Raw genomic sequence first — 20,394 nt, forward strand, 5'->3', positions numbered from 1 at the left:
CGAACCCTACTCTGGTATGCATATTTGCGAATGTTTTTGGTAGTAGATGATATTTAGCCCTCAATTAAACAATACTATAATTTTTAAATAAGATACCACAGTGACCATTTGCAGGAAATACTCGAGTTCCATTGTATTTCTCAGTGCAATAATCTCATATAATTACATTGTATAACTACACGGATGGTACTAGAACGGTTCTGATGACTTCATCATCGTGCACAGTGCACAAAGTAGATATCTATCTTTTGAGTAAATTAAGTTCGCTTTATTCTACATGAAAGAGATCATATTTACCCTTTACTCTCGGTGGGAACGTATCCTAAGAACAAATTTTCTCCTAAATCCAAAGACTTCAATGTTCCTTCAGAATGTCCTGCTACATCGCCTTGACCGTCAAGAGTAAGCACGCCATCCCTCAAATACCGTTTGGCAACTAAGCGGTGGAATCTGCCAGGCAAAAGTCTCTGGGGCGACCTGAGTACTACGGGTCCACTACCAAGATTGTATCTAAGTAGAAACAGCATAAAACAAATATTTAAAATTGCTTTTCTGCTAAGCAAAATAAAATTATTCAAAATAACTTCAAAAATTCAAATTAAAAAATAAAATAAAATAAATAAAAAACTTTGAATTTATGGACATTTACTGCCAGCTTAAGTTTACTTCTTAAAGACGATTATCCTACCTGAACTCAACAAAGCCATCTTTCAAAGAGAGTGATACAAAATCACCTGCGCCTGTAGCTGTCTGTCCGTTATACAGCAGTATGCCATCGTTTGCAAAAGTACGAAATTCGAGTTCTAAAGATAATCTGGTGTAAGCTTGTAGTCGCGGTAACTCCAAATACGAGTGACCAGAAAATGAAGGGATATCAACTGGGACATCTGAAATTATTGAGAAACGAGAGAGAAATTTATAGTGCAATACGGAATTCATAACAAACTACTTAATAATTAATAGGCAATGACTTTCCGATCTAGTTATTCCGTTGGCCACGGCCAACTAGGTCGTGGCTAGCATACCATCTCTCTCTCTCTCTTTCTCTCTCTCTCTAACCAACAGGCTGCGGATTATCCCGCCGGTGGGCATAGGTATTTATGAATACCTGTGAATTTTTGCGAAAAAAGTGGAAGGAAGAGTGATACAAAGGAACATTTTGGTAAAAGAGAACTGACATCAATTAGACAAATCAAATGAAAAAAAAAATGGAAACAAATTTAATAAAACAAAGAGAGACAAAATAAAATTAAGAACCAATTTAAAATAAACATAGTAATGAACTGAAAATAAACTGAAAAATGGAATCATGAAGCATAACGTGGAGGGAAGGGCAGTCTGTCTGGAGGAAAATGTCTAGTGAAAATAAAAAGGGAAAAACTTAAAAATCGGTAACCATCTATCGAAAATGTACATAAACTTGACATGTTGAACTTGTTTAGTTTAAGTTATTAAGTTTGCATTCTTAAAAATTAGTTCCTTTTCTGTGCTTCTATGACCTGTCCTACATGTTTGAGAGAGAGAGAGAGAGAGAGAGAGAGAGAGAGAAAGAGAGAAATGGCACATTGAAATCATCATAATATGAAAATCCACAACATAAAAATTCTGAACTTGTTGAAACGTGATATCAATGAAAATCAATCATAGCTCCAAACTTATCTGCAAATAACAGGCAGGGAGATTTATTACGAATTATTCATGGTGGACTTAATGAACTATGCGATCAAACAGTGGTGTTAGTATTTCCGAACATCCGGGATCAGTAAATTAATGACCAAACTACCGTAAGTTAAAGAATGCTAATTTCGATATAAAGAGGTCTTTCTTCGCTTCATAGAAGTTAATTTGATAAAGATAGTTAATTACTGGAGTTATTATCTTTGACGAGAGTAGTTCGAGGTTGTAAAAAAGGTATCTTTTAATGTTTTAGAACAAACGCTGCTAAATTACGATGGCTAGTTTTAGTTTCAATCAGGAACAGAAAGTGTTAATATTAAAGGTATTTGCAAATGTCCACAAAATAAGGGTGGACGAAACCCATGAGCTCCTTGATTGTGCGCTATTTAACATATATTAACATTTTTCTACAGAAAGAGCTACGTTGCAATTAGCTATTTCATAAATTTCACGTCACTACGATATGCACTGCATCCTAAGGAGATGAGCCATTTCAGTTGGCAGAACGTACAAAATAAAGAAGTGACTTCTATTTGAATTTCCACTTGAATTACATTGATAAAACTGATTTACCAATCAGCATTCCAGGTAGGGAATTAGCAAAGACTTTTCGAGATTAAGAAAGGTTTACATGCATTGAATTCTAAAATGAATGTAACACATGGGAAATGTTTGACACCCGAAATATCTTTCCAGGAACGAAATGGTGCTCAAACGGTAGTTAAGTGAATTAAAACACTTTAATTTAGAAAATTCTCTTGTAGGTCCAAGAGATGTAAACACTGAAGGAATGTCATTGATCAAATGAAAATATAAAATTGTGACATCATTATTAAATCATAACCACGAATCATTTATTATATACACCTGCTGAGTGAGAAATTACCGAATGAAATACGACTTGCAGCAGACAAACACAGATACCAGTTCTTTCATAAAATCATACGGGGAGTTCCGAAACTAATGCCTCCATTATGATAGCATCCTACCCAAAACAAATATGTCAGTGAAATAAAAAAAAAGATAGCCTGAAGTCCCTAAGGACTTCAGGATATTCTTAAGCACTGCATTGAACTGTTTCATCATTTTCAAAATGAATACTCTTCAGATGTGACTTTAACTTTGGAAGTAATCAAGAGTCAACAGATTCCAGTTCAATCTCGAAAAGATCGGTTTTGCAATTCTGGAACATCCACTCTACACGAGAACTTGTCTCCATCCGATTTCCAAAATTTAAAGCATATCTCAATGGCATATCCGTTTAGAAAGTGACCAGCAGGCGAACGCAGTGGGGAGGTAGATTGTATGGAGAAATAGTATATGAAATTAAAGTAGAAACTTCAAAAACTTTTTTTATTTTGCATATTTCTTTGTATACGTCACAATGGAAACATTACTTTTCTGAAACGCCTGTTCCCATACAAGGAACAAAGTAATTCTAATGTCTCATGGGTAAAGAATCAGCGTATACAGACCACAGGAGCAGTGATTTTTAAAGTAAATAAAATCTTACACAAAGTCCTCACCAATTTTATTCCCTGTTTATGGACGTGTTATCACCCGTTTTCAATATAGCCCCAGTTTTCTATCTGCTCGAGATTTTTTCTTTCCTTCAAGAAGAAAATCAGCACATGAACGTATGCAATCGACAGGTCTCTCTCTCGCTTATTTATTTCCCTCATCCCTTTACTTCCTCCCTTATTTATTTGCCACGTCTCCTATTTTTAGATTTATGAAAATTGCAAGGTATAGACATTCTACCGAACGGTGAAAAGTAATACCAAATATAAAACATATATTATTGAATATATAACGTACTAATGTCTCTTTTGAGAGCATACGAGTGAAAAGTTATTTGGCATCACTATTAAAGACAAAAAACGGACTCTTTCATTTGGCTTCGTTTCTGCAAATTATTAAGAAAAAAATATGTGAAACGGGAACAGAGGATGAATTCTCACTCCAGTATTTTGAAGTAGTTGAAACTGAATTCAATTACATTTTTTTCAGAAATAAATTTCTTTTGTAACTTCCTTCTCCTTTCATATTCAAATGATAAAATCTGCCTCTTTTAGCTATTTTAACATAAGAAAAATACTACTATATTCTTCAAAAATGCTAGTAGTCTTTCAGTGCACTTTCTAATTTGCCATATCTTTTCTCAAGTAACAATTCCTTTTATTGGCTTTCTTACGTCACTGAACTTCGGAAGTAACTATATTACTTTCTAAACCATTTCCACATATACATATTTTCCCCCACAACCTACCATGAATGGCTTTCCTAATTATAACGTAGGATAAGGGGGGTTTTCTCCTCCTAAAGGAGATTCGAAACTCAGGTCTTTCTAACCAAAGAGCTTCGTCAAAATCGATTGAACTACGGAGGCCAGCATTTCTTCTTAAGTATAATTATTATGATAAACAACGGAATTGCTACCGTCAGGAATGGGAGAAACTGTGGATTAAATCGCTTGTATAGAGATGAACTGAGAGCCGGACTGCATTACCTCACATTGTCTGCGTCATACAAGGATAATAAAAACCAGTGTACGTAGTTGGTGTTTTGTTTTCCATCGTTGAGGATGTTGTATTAAATGTCCGATACGAAATGAACTCAGGCACATTTTAAACTTCGTTTTCTCTCAAATTAACAAGTTATTATTATTAAGATAATACGAAGTTTTGTTCCTTACCATCCACTGGAGGTCGTGCCGTAGTCGGTCCCGTGCTCAAGAATATTTCTGGCTGACTTACATCACGTGTCGATTTGGACTCATACTGCTCAACTGTTGTTTTCTGCACTGTCGATCTTCTTACAGGTCCGGCTGTTGGAGAAACGTCACTACCAGCAGTCCCTCCTAAAAGAAACTTTGAAATTGTACAATATGCTCTAATATTTTAAATGAAGAAGATAATTTTCTTAGCAAAAGATAAAATTAATTAAGTGAAATAGAATATATTATATATGCAAACAATTAACAAGGAAAAACATTAAGAAAATGAGCCATCCAAGTGAAAAGGTTACATTATTTAATTTTATTTAATCCTTATTATTTTCTTAAACCGCCTGATAGAACCAAACTATTCTGATAGATTTATAAATGCGGTAGTGAATCTATGTTTGATGGGAGTAATCCACTTGAATCACTATAATTGCCTGCGACACATAAAGGGTGAAAGTTGGTCTGTTGTTTAGGTGGCACTGGCTTTTTTGAAATTTTTGTTTTCTGGAATGTACTTCAGTTTTTGGAATACTGAAGTCAAAGGATAGCTTACTTGGAAGTAGGTTTCGAGACAGGAACGGGAAGGAGAGGGGGGGAAAGAACCTTCTCTCAAAAATATGCACTATCATTCAGATGCGTCCGTCATAAAAAGGCTGGAAGGCGTCGGGAAGGAGAAGTATGTACAGTGAGCATTAATTCAAGAGTAGATGGTGGAGTTTTGGGGAAACGATGATGTTGCGTCACCTGCTCCCCCAACACAAAGAAAGTAACCAAATTATTAGAACATCTCAATGCCAGATGGAATGCATCAACAAAACTTGACTAAGGATACGTAACATGTCCCAGATACTGATACTGAATGAAGCAGATACTACTGGAAGCAGTGTGTGTGTGTGTGTGTGTGTGTGTGTGTGTGTGTGTGTGTGTTTCATCATCCGCCTCTTTAAAGCTGTCCTTGACTAAAAGTTTCAAACAGTCTTCTTTTGCATTCGCCTACGAATTACTGATATGGCAACCGATACATTCGCAAAGTACATTACGAGATCTGTTTTAAAGCACCCCACTACAAAATACATTCGATGCTGGAATTTATGAATCCAAACATTATGTAGTATTAGCTGTCAGAACTCTTGCGATTCTCATTCTAATTCCATAAGATGAAAGAAGTGACTACGATAATTAGACTACGAAGACAATCTTGCCTTCCGGTAAGAGGAAGGACAATGCCTTTCTTCCGTAATTAATGAATTATTTTCTTAATTAATACGATAGTATAGCGATTTTATCATCGAGAGGATAGTTCACCTACGGAAGGTATTATTTTCACGTCTGCATCTGTCGGTGTTTCCGGATTTTTGACGAGAACGAACAATTGGGACAGCACTCACACCAGTGAAAGAGTTAATGAAAAATGTTAAAAAAAAGTTCAGTTCTGAACACGACCATGTTTATTTCATTTTTCAGCAATGCGAACGCAAGACATTTCTATCACTTCCGTAATTTTTGAATGTTCGATGCACAAGCACTGTCTATCTGTCTGTTTGGTATATAAAACAAACAGATATTGTTCGTGAAATAAGAAACTGGGGTTCAGTTGCGACAACACAAAAGTTCATTTAAACAGATTAAGAGATAGATTCTAAGAATTCCAAGTTAGGATTTTCATTAAGAGCGTGTAACACAGATACGCAACTAACCTGACTGACAAGGTCCATATATTCGGGCAGCTATGGGCTTCTGGTAACGGCAGTTGATCAGCTGTAATTGACATTCGGAGTTGTAGGTATTTCCATCTGTTCCACAAATAGGACCGTGGTTATCTTCTGAGGAACACTTGAAGTCACACACACACTGAGCTCGGCCGTCTTTCTCTTTACAGGTGGCGCCATGCTTACATTGCAGTTGGGCACAGGATCCGATTATAGACTTGGACAGGGAAGCTAAAGAAAGATGGTCCCGGGTTTTAATGCGGGGTATAGGAATTTAGAAAACAATAACTAACTACTGATATTTATTATACCCTTTTTTCAAGTTTATGTATTGTTTTATCACTGTACTGTATACGTTGCTTCTGGTCTACAAGAAAAATCTAGCTATTTCCGGCAAAGAGAATTATTATAAATACGAATATAATATCATCTATGAAAAAATATTAGATATGATAAAACATAAATGTGATACGACTGTGTGACCGCAGACAGTTTCTAGTAAATAGGATGTAATGCTCTTGCAGTCTATGAATAATTTGGGGGCCAATTTCACTTGTTTATATTCGTGTGGGAAATAGAGAATGCCAGTATATATAACATACCAGTGTGTTCGGAATGTTAATTGCTTGAAAGGTAAACGGTATGTTAATTCCTTTTTTTAAGTAAATCAATCAAAAAACAGATTTGAATCTTCATTAGGTCAATACTTAGCTTTCATATTGGTTATATATGAAAAACATTCAACAGAAATTTATTATTTTTTAAATCGTCTGCATTAAGAATTGAACCGTAGCCATGAAGTTATCAAGCATTATTCTTGAAACAACTTTCTTCTAAAGCAAATTCGTTTCCAAAAAAAAAAAAAAAAATTCCGAAAACACTTCCTCAACAAAATTTAATTTCGATGAATGAGAGTTACAAAAATACGGATAATATTAACGATAGGTATGGATCCAGATAAACGATTAACGGAGTTTAGTAATTTCCGTATGCCATATCAATAATTCGCCGCTGCATGCAGTAACAAATTGTTTGACTGTGCTGTCCATATTTAAAGCAGCAGTGATATTACAAGGGAAAAAAAGATGGACGACAAAACGTAATACACACCAGTTGCAGACCAAATTAGCTGCAAGTTTGGTGGTGAAGACGCAGCTCACGAGTCAAAAGTGGCAGGGAGCTTCAAACAGTGTTTGCACTAATAAGTTCTGCAAAGATATAGTTGGATATTATCTATGTATAATGCTGTCTTCCATATTGACGGCAACGCAAATAGTTTGGCAAACTAACTTGCCATAGTTTAGAACAAAATGTTGAGGTTTATTGACGTAGTTATCCGTGCTGCTAAGACAGAAGTTCATAATAAATTTTGCATGCAATATATTTTCTCCATCTTACATGCAATTTTTATGTATCTTTACGCATCTTTTTCATTTATTCATATATTCAATAATATATTCATATATCATATATTCAAGAGCATTCCTCTATTATGCGCTCCTTGAGGTTGTTCTTGGCCATTTTTCATTGTCTGTTTGGAAATATTATTCTCTACTACTGAATATTAATTAAATGCGATAATTCATTATCACTTTTTTTGCTTTCGATACTTTTTAATACATGGCTTAATCATTTTGTCCAATTTGAAAAGTAGTTAAATAATATTCATGAGTTGAACTTACCATCCATGCATCCTTCAGGACCCAGCACAGTTCCTGCTGGGCAGATGTCGCACTTCATTCCTTGAATTCCGTGTTTGCACACACAACGTCCAGTCATCTGCTCGCAGTCATCTCTAACAGACCCGTACAAATTGCATCCGCAGGCTATACACACACACACAAACACATAAATCAGAAAAGTGGACTATACACAGCCATGAAGAACTATGATATGAAAACAATTAAACAGAATAATAATGTCAGGAAATAATAAAACGAACTTAATAGGACAAACTTTAATCTCGCTTTATTTCTGCTAAAAACATTTTTAGCGGAAATAAAGCGAGATTAAATTTTTTTGACAAAATTTTTTTTTCTTGTATCGTACAGTAAGTTAACTTTGAAATCTGAAATTGCTATTTGAAATAACAACCGAACTATGACTTCATAGCTTTCGATGTTCACCCCTATTTTTTTCACTTTTCACTTTTCCCATCGTGAAGGTAGAAATAATAATATTTTTGGCAAAATAAGTAAATATTATGTGTTGATTTGATGGAAGCACTAATTAATTTCGATTGATTTCCCTGGAAATAAGTTTTTTTGTTTTTAAAATCCAAGATTCGCCCATAAACTTCGCAACTCTTTGGAAAGGAAGAGAATATCAGCGAAGATTTTCATTATTGCATAATAAGAGAGAAAAGACTAAAATTAGAAAAAGAGATTTATGTAATATATGGTGTGACACTGGAAGTTCAACGAAAAGAACGTTTAGCGCAGTATTGATCATTATAATGTTCAAGATGAGAGTGATTCACGTTGTCATCATCACAACGATACAACAGCCCAACTTCCTTTTCTTTTTCTTCAAACTTTTGGTTCTGTCCACTGCTGGACGAAGGTCTCCCCCATGATTTTCCAGATAACTCGATTTTCTGCCTCTCCCATTCATCTCACTCCTGCAATTTGTTCCAGTTCATCTATCCACCTTCTTCTCAGTCTTCCTCTTTGTCTTGCTCCATCCATTGGTCTCCACTCTATTGTTTTTCTAGTCCATCTCCCCTCACTGCGTCTGGCAATACGGCCAGCCCATCTCCACTTAGCCTGTTTAATATATTTTACAATATCCATGACACCTAGAAAATAAGGGGATAAAACATCCTTTGTTTTTTTATAGCCAGTAAGTAAAACTAAAGATCGATAACTACGATCTATATAAGTTTCATGCCGAAAAACTATCGGCGAAGGCAATTCGAAGTAAAGGTGGAGCAAGCTCCTTCACTATTCTTGATATTTTCTCATAATGTAAAACACAGCTCCTAGGAGATGTATTACTGTTATCGATCTTTAGTTTTACTTACTGGCTATAAATAAACAAAGGATGTTTTATCCCCTTATTTTCTATATTAAGGTGCCAGAAAACTAGCCTTTTGGCTTTTTATCTTTATTAAAATATAATTACACCTTTATAGCATTCGTATAGTGAAGGTATGTAAGTTCTTTTCACTAAGCTTTGATATCTTCTAGGTCTACCTACTCACTGATGAGACCTCAAAAAAGGTTGAAACCGGTCTGGGTAGTGACCTCTCCTCATAAAGTAATGACAGTATTACATCTCCTAGGAGCTGTGTTTTACATTATGAGAAAATATCAAGAATAGTGAGGGAGCTTGCTCCACCTTTACTTCGAATTGCCTTCGCCGATAGTTTTTCGGCATGAAACTTATATAGATCGTAGTTATCGATCTTTAGTTTTACTTACTGGCTATAAAAAACAAAGGATGTTTTATCCCCTTATTTTCTATATTAAGGTGCCAGAAAACTAGCCTTTTGGCTTTTTATCTTTATTAATCCATGACACCTGTTTGAGATCTTATCCAGATATTTGTCTTCCTATCTCTTAATGTTATTTTTTAGCATACTTCTTTCCATGCGATGTTGTGTTGTTCTCAGCTTTTTGTTTAGGGCTTCTGTTAAAGTCCATGTTTCTCCTCCGTATGTTAGGATAGGAAGTAGGCACTAGTCGAAAGCTTTCCTTTTTAGACTCATAGGGATATCACTTCTGAATGTGTCTCTCATTTTCCCATAAGCCATCCATCCAAGGTGAATTCTTCGTTCAATCTCTTTTCTCTGGCACTCCTCAAAGGATAACAATTGGCCCAAATATACATATGGAGTAACTTGTTCTATTTCATGGTTTTCAACTTTCATAGTTCTATGGCTTATGTATTTATTCATCATTATTTTTGTTTTTTTTCTCTATTTATTTTTAATCCAATTTCTCTGACGGCTTCATTTAGCTGATTTAGCCTTTCTTCCAGATCTTCAGAATTATCTGCTTTCAGGACAATATCATCTAACAATGAAGCTTGTCCATCATAAAATTGAATACAGTCCATCTTCTATAGGCTGCTCAGAAGCAGTTCATCCATCAACCTTTTGGTATACACTGCTTGATAAGAAGTCAACGGACACTCGCGTGTGGAAGACGCATCGTTCTATGTAACGAATCAAGTGTTTGTAGCCGATATAAGTTGGAGGAATATGATGATCCAAAGTCACCGCAACTTTGTCTGAGTGAAATGGCTGCGAGAATAATGCTAAGTTGGAGGTCTATCTGTTCGGCAAATTCTTGACAAATTAGACCATCCCAGGTCAACAATCAGTAATACCATGCTGAGCTGGAAGCGCAGGGAGTCAACTGCAAGTGCTACCCGTAGTGAAAGATCCACCATACTCACCGAACATGACCGTAGAATGCTAAGGACAATATGTAAAAACTGCTATATGTCGGCCGACACACTGAATGAGAAGTTTCGGTCAAGGTAGGAACATGAATATGAGAACCGAGGTTCCTTCACAACATTGGTTTCCATGGTAGGACCTCAATATGCAAGTCTCACATTACCAGAACCAACATGTAGCGTCGTCTTCAGTGGTGCAAAGACCGTGTACAGTAGGACGTGGAAACGTGAAAAGTCGTGTTATAGAGCGAGGAATCACGCTGCACCCTCTATCGAGCAGATGGACCGGTATGGGTGTGGCGAATGCCAGGTGAACGTCTCTTACCAAAGTGCGTATTTTTCCTGGTTTGGCCTCGGACCTCTGTTTCTGGTGCCACGAACATTGAACTCCGGAGGTATCAAAACATTATGGATAATGCAATGCTTTCTACTTTGCGGTGTTTGTATAAAAATGACCATTGTCTCTTTCAGCAAGACAATGCAGCGTGTCATACGGCTACTGCTGTAACTTCGTGGTTTGTGGACATGAATGTCACCACACTTGAATGGCTTTCACAGAGCCCTGATCTCAAATCTATTGAATATCTGTGAGATGAACTGGTGAGGTCAAGTGACGTCTGCCTAACAACAGTCCAGGACTTCATTGTACGCCTACAGGAAGAATGGTCCAAAATTCCCATTGATTGCTATCGTACGCTTGTGGAAAGTATGCCTCATAGGATTGCTGAAGTCATCGCAGCGAAAGGAGATCCTACATCTTATTAAAGTGGGCACCATGGATGTTTGTTCCTCACATCACGCACCATGATGTGAGGAACAAACATCCATGGTGCCCGTTGACTTCTTTTCGAGCAGTGTATTATGAGCCCAATACCCTATAACGAGTAGTGAAATAAAACTGCATATAAACGGAATCGGAAAGCTTTTTTATTTATCGATTAGTAAATGTCCTTTGCTGAGAACTGCTGTAATATATTGCTGCTGTATATTTATGTGGATGTGCGTTCTCATGATTATTGCAACATTTTCGTTAACGATCATATTCTCATTAAAAAGAGACAGAAACTCATTTCTATCTTTTTCAATGTGAATGTCATCATTAAAAAAGCCTTTCATGTTAATGAGCATATTTCTAAAATAAACCTCGGTTAGCAGGAGTGTAAGAGGCCGTTCGATGGAATTAATACACTGTACAGGATATTTGAATTGGCCAACTGATCCAACTATTTCGTGAGTGGCACAGCACACTAAATAAATGAAAGCTATAAAGAAGAAATTTGTAGCGGTTCTCAGTAGCGAAGAACTGTTGTAGTATCAGTTTGTCTCGAGTCCAGAGAGCACACTGGAAAAGCTTAATGAATTAATTAAAAAAAGTAATTAATGAAAAGGTGGATTACTGTCGTAAAGACCTATAAACATTAAATAATTTGTGGCGTGTTTTCTTGAAAGGAAACACTGTGCGTTATTAAGCCATTTTATGCCCCCCCCCCCTGCTAAGCAGAATGGCAGTCTCTCCCAAGGGGAATGACAATCATCTATCATCTAACGATGATAAAAAGAAAAAGAGCATCTACACCGCAGTCTGTCTTCTACAGATTGAAAAGTAGCGACGCTATCTACTAGGTCAACGAGACTGGTAATTTTCCCCTTGTAATTTAGAATAACCGTTTAAATGATTTGCAATTTAATTTTTAATAGTAATAAATTTTAATTTGCAAAAACTGTACCTAACAATATATGCATTAAAAAAGTTAACAAATGTAATTATATTTGAAAATTTATTAAAGATATTGAACTTCTTTGAATGTATTTCAGAATTCATTTGAACTTTAACAATTGGTTCAGCCACATAACAGTGTTCACATAATCATAATTCAAGAAGTCCCAGTATCTGCTTACTCAATTTCTCCAAGCAGAAGGACCTCTATAACTTCTTAATAGGAGTATCTCCGAAGAGAATTGGCGATAATGTCTTGAGATTTGCCAATCAGGTGAAAATAATTAAGCCAGTGGTGAATCTTTATAAAAACCTCAAATGAAAGTGAAAGTGAATTAGCGGGTCTCATACAGAAGCAGCAGGGTTTGTCTTCTTAGAAACAGGCAGCACATTGATTTGTAGTCTTGCTTGCTTCGGCCGATAATTCCAAATAACCCAAAACAATCTTCTGAATCTTCTGATAAAGGTTACAGTCGGAAGTTTGGGAAGCCATTTTGGTAGAATTCGTATCCTAAATTTCTTTTGATATTTCAGCAGATCACTTTACTTCTCCTTCATATTTGTTTCGGTAAATCATTAATCTGAAGGGTAATACTTTCTAGTTCTATCACAGGTTTAAAATACAGTGCTCTCTCTCTCTCTCTGCTAATAATACAGGATCAGGTTAAGCTACCCACTGATCATGGGTTGCCTCTTATGTAAATAGAAATGCTCTGAATCATGTATTCTATGATTCTCCTGATCTTGATGTTTACGTGATATTCATTTTTTTTAATACAGAGTAGTAAATATTTGAGATACCTAGCAAATGAATTTGCGTGTAGAAATCTCTATATCGTAGGAATGATTATTTATTTTGGTGGGGAGAGAGGGGATTATCGTAGTTCATTTGTGAGCTGCTCGCTGAACTTCAGCGAAACACGGTTGTAGGTTATATAACTTTATTTTATTATTATTATTATTTTACTTTACTTTGTATTTTACTTTGTTATTCTTATAAAATACGCTTTGTCCTTTTTCATCATTTAGTGAATACAATTGTTGCTCCCAGCCAAAGTTTAGTTAAAAAGTAAAACAAGATTTCTTGATTTTTCAAGCGATGCTTTTGCAGGCCTTTTCAATTCTTTCACAAAAATGCGGTCAGCACATTTGCACGTTAGTAGAAACTATGATATAGCAGCATTATCACAGAACGTGTTGTTTTGCTCAGTTTTTGGAATAGCATTTTTTTTACTGAAAATTTTATGAATCGATTCGTCTAGTTGTAAAAGGGATCGAAGATGTGGGAATTCGCTTTTCACAGCGGGAAAGCAAATGCAGGAAGTGGATGAAAAAATAAAAAATATTGTTATAGTAATGACAATCAAATAAAGAAGGAAATATTGAGGGAATATTTTTAAAATAACAACAAGTAATATTTTCAAAATAATAACATCTCACTTACCCACGCATCCACTGTTCCCTTCAGCAATTTTATGTAAACCCCAGAAACCAGGCTCGCATCTATCACACCGAAAACCTCCTACGCCATTTTTACAAGGACACTGCTTGTTCATTGGATCGCAAGTTTCGGCATAAGATCCAAGTCGGTTACAGTTGCACACACCTGTAAGATGTTAATTATCAGAAAATCTTTCACTTCCATAATAAGTTGCAGTATTAAAATATTTTTGGGTGCATAATTATATTTTCAGGTTATCATATAGCTTTTGAATTGAGACGTGGGTCAAACAGCTTCACATGGGGGTGACGGGTATAAAGAAATTCCTCGTATAAAGTTCTCTTCTCTTCCCCACAAAAATAAAATGCAGAAACGAACTCCATGGTTATAGGCTAACGTTATATACCAACCTGCTATCTTTCATTTCCTGTTAAGTTTTCGGAAGAGTTATTATTTTAATCAAAGTAGACTTAATTCTGTGTTTATTTTTTCTCTCTAGGATTTCTACTTTATTTTATGTAGAGCTTTCGATAGTTCCACTCACTCAGGAGATGGTTAAAGCAAAACAAAAAAATTCCTTTTTATCTTCGCCATTTCCAGTATTTATGCAAAGCAATAACTTTGTTTACTGCACTATTTTCTGAAGGCTCTTCTGTTAATGCATCCGGAGAGAAAATCGCTAGCAGCTGAACACCGGCGGTGTTCAGCTGCAAGTGATTTCAGATGCTGGTAGCCATTTAGTCGTTCACAGATTATAGAGCTAGTTCGCCTACAGGCAAACTACAAGCGTCACATAAGAAGAAGAAATAATCCAATCAACTCTTTCTCAACCAAATTAGCAAAAACTAGATACAAACGATAATTGCTGAAATGGAGTAAAACACCCAACTTAACGCTACGATGATAAGTAGATGTAACTAATTCTCATTAAGAATCTTCGGTAAGGACTGGGTCTTGTCTTCGAAATATCCTAAATTCTCATTCCCGCCATTGGCGAGCTCCTTCACTACCATCCCCCCCCCCTCTCTCTCTCTCTCCAGAAGAACTTTATTCATATACATCTTAGCTTATCTTGGTCTGTTTGGTTAGTATTTCTTCCTTGTTACGGGAAAAACTTTGCAGATTCTGCATTTGTTTGCTGGCAAAAGGACAAACGTGTCTTTTCTTTTCTTTATTTTTTCAGCCAATAAAAGCTCAATTACGTAACAACGATATGATATTCTGTAGGCAGTAGGTGAGAGAAAAGCGTTTCTATTACCGATCTCAATTCATGTAAGTTATTTATTTATTTATTATTATTATTTTTTAACAATTGCTAATCGGGGTTTGTCTCTGAAATTGCAATTTCTTTGCAATTTAAGTGATCACTTACTGGCGCAAGTTAGTGATTTTGTTTAACGGTGTGATTCAGAGAAGAACTTGGGAGTTGCAGTATGTTTTCTCTTGGGATGGAAGAAGAAATAATCCCAATTCTAACTCAAGCAAATTACCAAAAACAGAAGATTAAAGACAATAAAAAATATGCATTTGTAAACTGAATTGAAACACTGAAGTACGACTTGAAATTATTTAAAAGAGATCAACAAGAACTTACAGAAATCAAAAGGAATCTTCACATAGAATTATAGTGTGAGGAGAATTAGATAATGCGTAAAATAAAATAAAATAAACAAACAGCATGAGATTTTATCATAACTGAATTGCACATTTACGATGTAATTCGACTTCATCATTCAGTGTTAAGTAAACGTTAAGTTAGTACGTGGATTTGAATTGCACTGCGATGGATGTCTTTAGTGGAAATCGCATGTCATCGCTAATTTAATTTATGACAGTTGTGTTATTAATGTAATTATCAAAACATTTTAAACATATCAAATGACAAAGTGTACAATATTCAGACTAATCATGTTTTTTCTTCTTTTTTTAAAAATTTCTTGATCGCGTTATTATATACCAACACCACCCATGAAGGACTGAATCGAGAGTTCCTATCCTATTCCCTCAGCCGGCTGATGGGGGTAGCTATATGCTACCATACTAGGGAGCATTTTATTTAACATATTAAAAGAAAAACAAATAGTGTAATTAACTCTATATTTAAACCAAACCTAGTTCAAAAACAAACCAGACTAAAAGTATATAATGCGTTAGCCCTACCAGTCCTATTGTATGGAAGTGAAATCTGGACAATAAAACAAAAAGACAAAGATTAATAACAGCAGAAATGAAGTTTATGAGAAAAACTGCAGAGTATACCCTATTTGATCACAAAAGAAATGAAGAAATTTTGAAAGAATTAAACCAGGAATCAGTAAGAGAAAAAATTAAAAAATATAAACACAAATCGAAGGAACACGTTGAAAGAATAAAAACAGAAAGATTACTAAAACAAGCCTTAAATTGCAAACCATTAGGAAAAAGAAAACCAGGAAAATCTCTTAAGAGATTTAACGATGAACGTCTAAGGCCGGAACAGGCTACTCTAGGTCTAAATCTTTGATAGACATGATGATGACTAGGGAGATGATTATGAGCAAGGTAGTTTCCTGTTGCCTTCCTTGCCGTAGTATATTTTATGACTGTAGCCATGTGTGTGTGTGTGTGAAAAAACTGAGTTACTGGAAGAAAAACCCTCCACCCCAGTTTGAGACTGGTTAACTTACCTTTAGTCGAAAGAGACTAAATAAAGGTGTCATGTCATGGACGGGAATCGAACCCGAGTCTTACGGACCAAAGGGCTTCGTCTATACAGACTGAGCTACGGAGGGAGTAGAGGGTTAGCCAAGAGAAAATTACTAACATTTACTTCGCATATCTGCAGTGCAATTTAAAGAAAAACTGTTGATAAAGTGCACGTATTTTATAGAACACTACATTAGGAATGAACAAAGAATGTGAATAATTCGCACAAAGAAGTAAACGTATATTTACTTGTCAATTCCACCGAGGAAACAATGTAAATCTTCAAGGCATTTTAGTACCGTGGATGCACTAGGGTTAGGTAATGCGGGAGATCACACATGAAATATTTTCAAGCCGCATCTGTCCTCCAATAAGCAAAGTGGTGATCTTCCACAGAGCGATGAAATTCATCTCAAAAGAAAGAAAGTAATTTAAAAACATCCATGTTTGTGATGGGAGTCGAACCCATCTCCTGTTATTTGCAAAGCCGATACGCTATCCGTTCAGTCAACCAGGGTGGCTTATTTTGAAGGGTATTTTTAACTTCAGATATCCAAAGTCTCTCATGTACATATTAACAGTTATGATGTTAGCAGATAATTGAATAAATGGCGAACCCGTTTTCTTAAGCAGTCCATAACAGTTATCACATGCTTAAAATGATCACGAGTGTATACTCATTCTTCTTTAACTTAGTTCCTCACTTCGTTATCGATTTTTTTATATCCATTGTATAAGCCCGCATAAACATAACTTCAAATGTTCATTACCACGATATTGTTTACAGAATTATTTTCAATTACCATTTCCCCTATTTACACAATGAACATTACTGCCTCATTTTAACAGAATATTAATAAAAACTGCATAATTTCAGCAACTATTAAATACAGTGATAACATGCTTTATAAGAAAATGACAAATGTTATTTAAACGCTTGACAATAGCATGTGCATAAGATACACAAACTGAATAGAGGCCGCATAACCTTCTTTATCCCATTCAATTACTGAAGAAGGATTGAATAAAAAAAATTAATAAGCCAAGTGAAATCCATGAAAATTGGTACACCATTTTAGATACTTGAACGATTTTTAATATTTTCGGAATAATAATTGTTCAGGCATTGTACGAATATATAAAATAATGCCGATTACATGGTGGAGTAGCAGATGGCGCACAATGATAGAGTCTTAGACCTGATCATTTGATAAGAGGATTTGATTATGAATGGAATGTCGCATTTTCCCCCTCCGGCATGCGACAGTGATCTTGAGGTGATCACATGGATAGTGGCCAGCCGTATGAAGACGACTGTGAGGAAGGGATATGTGGAAATACAAGGCCGGTGATTATGAAAAGCCCGGGGGGGGGGGGGGTAGCTTGTAACTATAGCATGGAATGAGTCAAGCGGAGAGGAGATTAATGCTGATTGCTACTACTGACCAAGAGCCGTTTAATAGCATTCTTATGTGAATGTATTCCGAAGGTCAAAAGACTAAATCAGATAGGCGTCAAATGGATGAATGAAGGTATTAAGCATGATATCTGGAAGAAGAAGAAGGCACTGTAAAGAGAAAATGTGAGTAATGGAAAAAATCAGTTGCGCATAGTATGCCGGCCTGATTGGCCGAGTGGTTAGCGTATCCACTGTTTGTGACGTTCGTCATTCATTCATACACATTTATACATGCAGATATACACTGTCCCAAGATGGACTGCGATATCATGGAGAAAATAAGAAGAATCATTCCCCACTAAGGGGAGGGGCTTGCTTAGTAGCGAGAGAGAGAGAGAGAGATCAGAGGTAATGTCACACTATAAAGGGTATAAAAATCAAGCCAGAAAGGTAACCCATTTGATAAAGACAACAAAATTGCAATATGAGCAGAAGTTATCAAATCAGGACAAGATAAATAATAGTCAATTCTTTCGATATTTGACAAGTATAAGAAAAAATGTTAATGGTAAGAGTTAATGGATGAAAATGGTAGACGATATAGTCGAGGTACTCAGTGAGCACTTCATCGCGGTATTTCATTCTCATTAGTGTGACATCGTGAGAAACTTGAATATTGAAGGATGGTAGAGGATTAGCTCATGGTGAGAGAGCGCCATGAGATATATGAAGAATTAAGAAAACTTGATGTCAATAAAGCAAATAGGCTTGATGACATATCACTGCATATTTTAAGGAAATGCTTCAGGGAGTTAAGAGCAGCCTTAGCATACCTGTTTAACAAAATGTTACAACAACATAAGTCTAAAAGGAGTAGAAAGAAGGTAATTTTTTTTCACTTCACGAAAGTTGTAACAAGACTGCGGCTACAAATTATAGGCCAATCTGTGTATTTGGAATTGTGGTTAAGGTGTTGAAGAGGTTGGTAAGAGCTAGGATACACAAGTGGGCTGAGAACAGCAGTATTCTCTGTGATGGTCAGTATTGGTTTGTTAAAGGGAGATTATGTTTTACCAATATTCTTATGTACTACAAGAAGGCAGCGAATGCATTGAACATGGTGAACAAATTTAAGTGCATATACAGTGGTGCACTTAAATTTGTCAAGGTTTTTATAAACTGACATACGGCGAGTTGGTAGCTAAATTGAAACGGATGGGATTAGTGAACTGGATAGGGGATATGCTGTCAGAGAGTGTCAGCAAATTGTGTAGGGGGCGCGGTACCATGAAAAGGAAGGTCAATAATGGTGGGCCGCGGTGGTCTGTTTGGGATTACTGTTTTTTAACTTGTATATTAATGATATTGGGATGGGTTTAACTGGAGATATAAACTGTGTGCAGATGATGCAAAACTGGGTGGAATGAAAATGAGTCAAGCAGATCGTGGCTTTACAGGAGAACATAAATAATTGTATGAGTGGACAGGTGAGTAAAACTTCAGTTCAGTAAAGTAAGGTGTAATGTTCTGAGATCTAACAGGCAAGGATAGGATGGAAATTATACACTTGGTAGAAAGAATTTGAAGGAGGTAGAGAAGAAGAGGGATTTGGAAGTAGTGGTGGACAGGACCTGAAGTTTAGGAATTACAATGGTACAAGTTGAATTCGTCACATCGGATTACGGTAATGATGGCAAGTAGGATGAGTAGGAATAGAGAGATTATGGCTCCACCGTATAAGGCATTGATCAAGCTTCATATGAATTACTGCACACAGATTTGGTGATCTGGTTTCATGGCCATGAAGATTTATCAGATAGGATCCAGATGTGATTGACGAAGAAACATCTTTGGAAAGTGGAGTATGAAGACGGATTAAGGAATGAAATTTACAGAGACAAGTGAATAGGAGAGGAGGAGGAGACGAGATAATAGAGACATATCGGTTGGTAAGAGGTTATTATAGAGTTGGTGTGGAAAAGTTTTCATTGGGGGGTAAACGGGAGTAGAATAAGAGATAGTCCCTGGGAACTATATAAAGAGAGTGGGGACAAGGGAGAAAGGGAGGTTCATTGCATGGAGAGTGGCTGGTTTGCTTTTTGTGTGTGCGGCAGTGTGCACCTTCAGCGATTAGTCTTTTGACTCTATGGAGATCTGGTGTGTTAATGTATAATAATAATAATAATAATAATAATAATAATAAATATCGAGCGAGCAGGCACCGATAAGATAAAGATGAATGCGTGTGCTATAAAAAATGTCCGATTGACTTTCAAAGGAGAAGGTATGAAACAATTTTCCTTGAAGAGATAGTTTATTAAATTTCTCAAGAGTCTAATATGAATGCTACTGAGAAACAAGTAAAGTCTGGAGGTCTAAAATGTAAATATAAATAACAGTTTTAGAATGTAGAGAGAAAGAGAGAGAGAGAGAGACGGATGACTGGTTATCGCATGTCCATTAATAAGGTCATTCGTAAAATGCCGAAAGCATAAGAAGACAAATATTTCACAAAAAGAGTTTGGTTTCATATATTTGTAATTTACGGGGCTACATAAATACTGATAGATTTCTACTTTTATTCCACTAGTTTTTAACTGCTAAAGAATTATGGTTATTTATTTCTAAATACTTATA

General features: G+C 35.9%; 1 protein-coding gene across 2 annotated transcripts in view; it reads right to left on the minus strand.

The window, feature by feature from the left end:
• Window positions 1–20,394, minus strand: part of LOC150106249 (agrin-like) — a 199,639-nt gene that overhangs the window by 79,587 nt on the left and 99,658 nt on the right. The window contains exons 11-16 of one of the 2 annotated variants that reach the window (XM_090392266.1): window positions 13,677–13,838; window positions 7,794–7,937; window positions 6,100–6,342; window positions 4,373–4,537; window positions 689–887; window positions 298–510 (exon numbers count right to left, since the gene is read on the minus strand). In XM_090392266.1, the coding sequence (XP_090248392.1) occupies window positions 298–510; window positions 689–887; window positions 4,373–4,537; window positions 6,100–6,342; window positions 7,794–7,937; window positions 13,677–13,838 (1,126 nt within the window). The remainder of the gene's footprint in view (window positions 1–297; window positions 511–688; window positions 888–4,372; window positions 4,538–6,099; window positions 6,343–7,793; window positions 7,938–13,676; window positions 13,839–20,394) is intronic. The other variant, XM_090392268.1, reaches the window with a different exon arrangement.

This window comes from Typopeltis vanoorti, chromosome 5 (assembly GCF_054136105.1).
Source record: "Typopeltis vanoorti isolate ZY-2024b chromosome 5, IOZ_Tvanoo_1.0, whole genome shotgun sequence".
Classification (NCBI taxonomy): Eukaryota; Metazoa; Arthropoda; class Arachnida; order Uropygi; family Thelyphonidae; genus Typopeltis; species Typopeltis vanoorti.